This window comes from Muntiacus reevesi, chromosome 5 (assembly GCF_963930625.1).
Source record: "Muntiacus reevesi chromosome 5, mMunRee1.1, whole genome shotgun sequence".
NCBI lineage: Eukaryota > Metazoa > Chordata > Mammalia > Artiodactyla > Cervidae > Muntiacus > Muntiacus reevesi.
Window position 1 is genome coordinate 44,026,650 of NC_089253.1, and position 2,904 is coordinate 44,029,553.

At 58.8% G+C, this 2,904-nt stretch overlaps 1 protein-coding gene across 1 annotated transcript; it reads right to left on the reverse strand.

Annotated features, from left to right (window-relative positions):
• Positions 1 to 1,259: 1,259 nt before the first annotated feature.
• On the reverse strand, positions 1,260 to 2,423 carry MRGPRD (MAS related GPR family member D). The gene has a single exon (XM_065937088.1). The coding sequence runs from the start codon at positions 2,421 to 2,423 to the stop codon at positions 1,260 to 1,262; it is 1,164 nt and encodes a 387-aa protein (XP_065793160.1).
• Between the last annotated feature and the right edge of the window lie 481 nt (positions 2,424 to 2,904).

A 2,904-nucleotide genomic window follows, 5' to 3' on the forward strand; every position in this document is an offset into this window, starting at 1 on the left:
AGGATGGGATGAGGGGCCCATGGGGGGACCAAGATAGGGTGGGGTGCTCACAGGGCGGGCCAGGACCGGGTGGGGGACCCAAGGGGAGGCCAGGATAAGTTGAGGGATTTATGGGGAGGCCAGGATGGGGTGGGGGACCCACGGGGAGGCCAGGACGGGGGGGGCGGCCCACAGGGGGGCCAGGATGATGGGCCCCAGGCTCGTGCACACTGGGGTCTTAGTTTGCGGGACTCCCAGCTGTAACAACTGGGGGGTTTGGTGCCACACTGTGCTTTTTATAGATGATCAACGAGCCTTTCTCTTCCTTTCTGAGGATCTGACCATCGTGCCAGCTGGCTCAAAGCCTCCATCTTTCAGGAGGAGCTTGGGAACGGCTTCGTAAGGAGGCCAAGAGAAACAACGAGGTGTTCTTCCACTTCTGATGCACAGAATAGGCAGAGCCGGGGTCCTGGGAGCCGGCCTTTCCACTTCCTGTCCAGGAATCCTGGATACTGGAGTAGCAGAGGGTGCAATGTGTGCAAAGTAAGAGAGGCATCCACTCTGGCCCTGGACCCAGGAGACGGTGGAAAGAAAGAGGGAAGTGGGGAGAAGGGCACTGCCCCCCCCCCCCCCGGTTTTCCCTCTTGGTGCTTTGGGCCCAGAAAGGGGGAAGTGTTTGGGGCAAGTTGAGGGGTGCAATCAGGGTACAGACGTTCCTTCTACTGGACACATGGGGCTCCAGCTGCCTCCCCGCTCCTGGGGCACAGTCCCCTCAACAACTGTTCCCTCAGTTCCCGTGAGGCTGGGCAGGGGCTCTCCAGCTCCAGTGTGGCCTCATGGAGGAAAGCGATCAGACCCGCCGAGGGGGCAAGGTGACCGGAAGACAAAGGCCAGCAGTCAGGTACTGGCCACATGGAGGACAGAGCCACTTCGTGATCGGCGGTCAGCAGTGGCAACTCAGTTGATGGGCTGCAGCCTGCTGGAATGGAGGGGGTCAGCGGGACACCCGGCGGGAAGTGGACCAGGGGCATCACCCTGGGGCCACCCGCACATGCCCAAGGACCAGCGAGGGGTCGCGAAGTCACACGAATTACATCCGACTTCCTTACCAAGATGCCGTCTTGGAGGGAGGAGGCTGGGAGAACGGACGGTCTCACCCAATGGGATGCATGCTACCTACCTGTAGAGGCTATTTAGATAAATAGCATCAGACAGACCAGGGCTGAAAGCTCCCACCTGCCTTCTGATCAGAAGATCCTCCCTGAACAACAACAACAAAATTACTTCCTCTTCTCAACTGAGTCGCATGGTGAGGTCTTGGACATGACAGTCAGTGGGGAGCCTTGGAGGGAGGGGAAGAGACCCCCACAGGATGAGATGCAAAAAGCCCTCTGAGCTCCCAACTGCGCAGGCAGGTGTCCAGGGTGCGGAGTTCTCAGGCCCCCGGGTGGGGTGGGGGTGGTGGTGGTGGTGGTGGTGGTGGAGGGCGTCTCCCTCCCCTCCAGCTCCGGCTCCTCCCTCAGCGCCCTGCGCAGCATGGCTCCCAGGGGCTCCCGTAGACCCCTCCTCTTACGCCTGCCCACCAGGAAGTAGATGACCGGGTTAGCGCTGCTGCTCAAGGTTGAGAAGAGGCGAGCAAGTAGGCCGGAGAGAGTCTTCGTTCGCTCAGGCAGGTCCAGCCAGTGGATGAAGAACCAATGGATGCCGAGGGGCAGGGCGAAGACGAGGAACACCAAGACGCAGGCCAGGATGGTCGCGTACAGCCGTGTGGGCCGCCGGCGGGTCTCCGTGGAGCTCCTCTGCACCCGCATGCAGAGGATGAGGCTGGACCCGGCCATCAGGGGTGTGAAGACCCCCATGAGGAGTATGCTGATGACCAAGTCAATCGTGAAGCAGCGCTGCTTGTCCCAGCCCCAGAATTCACTGCAGAAGAAGGCTGCCAGCGTGTTGAGCAGGAGGGAGAGCGCCCAGAGCAGGGCGCACACCATGGTCGACAGGTGCTGGGGCCGGTGACACTTGTACCAGATGGGGAAGAGGACGGAGAGGCAGCGCTGCATGCTGATGGCCGTCAGCAGGCTCAGGCCGGCCGTGTAGGTGAAGTACTTCCCCCGGCTCACCATCTCCAGGGCCATGTGGCCTGTGGCACCCAGCCGGAAGCAATTCAGGATGACCTTGGAGGCCATGCAGAGGAGGAAGAGGAGGTCCGCCACGCCCAGGTGGAGGACATAGACACTAAAGGGGCTCCTCTGCCCCTGGGAGCCCAGCAGCCAGACCACCAGGCCATTGCCCACAACGCCGCCCGCGCAGATGAACAGGATCATCGCGCTCAGCACCCAGCGGGCGGCGCCCAGCTCCTTCCCCTCGGGGCTGCTCTCTCTGTGGTCGGCCTGGCCCGGGCCCAGGGCCCAGAACCACCCCGGGGCCCAGAGCAGAGTTTCGTTCATCCTGTGGAAGGGAGATGGACCAGTGTGAGATTCTGCTTTGCTTGGAGCCCCGTACCCCAATTTTCTTTTTGCAATAGACAACAGTTGCCCCCAGTGGCTCCCACCCTGCCTGGATCTGACGGCTAGTCCACCATTGCAGACTCAGAGTTGTTCGAGACGCCTTTTGTCAAGCTAAAAGGGTCTCTTCTATCTTGAGTTTAGGTTCTTTCTCATCATGAAGAGATAAATTGACTTTTATCAAAGGCTTTTCTACATCTATTGATAGTGTCAATTTTTTTCACACATAACCTTCAAATTCTGTGAATTAAAATTTTTTAAACTGGACCTCCAGGTACAAAGAATAGTTTAATTATATGCTGACTTTATGGCACACCAGGATCATCCAGCCATTGAGAAACAAATACAATCCTTTATTTATTTCTGTTTCCCCCTTCATTCCACCCTCCCCTCCCCTCCCCCAACTCACATCTGTCCTAACCTG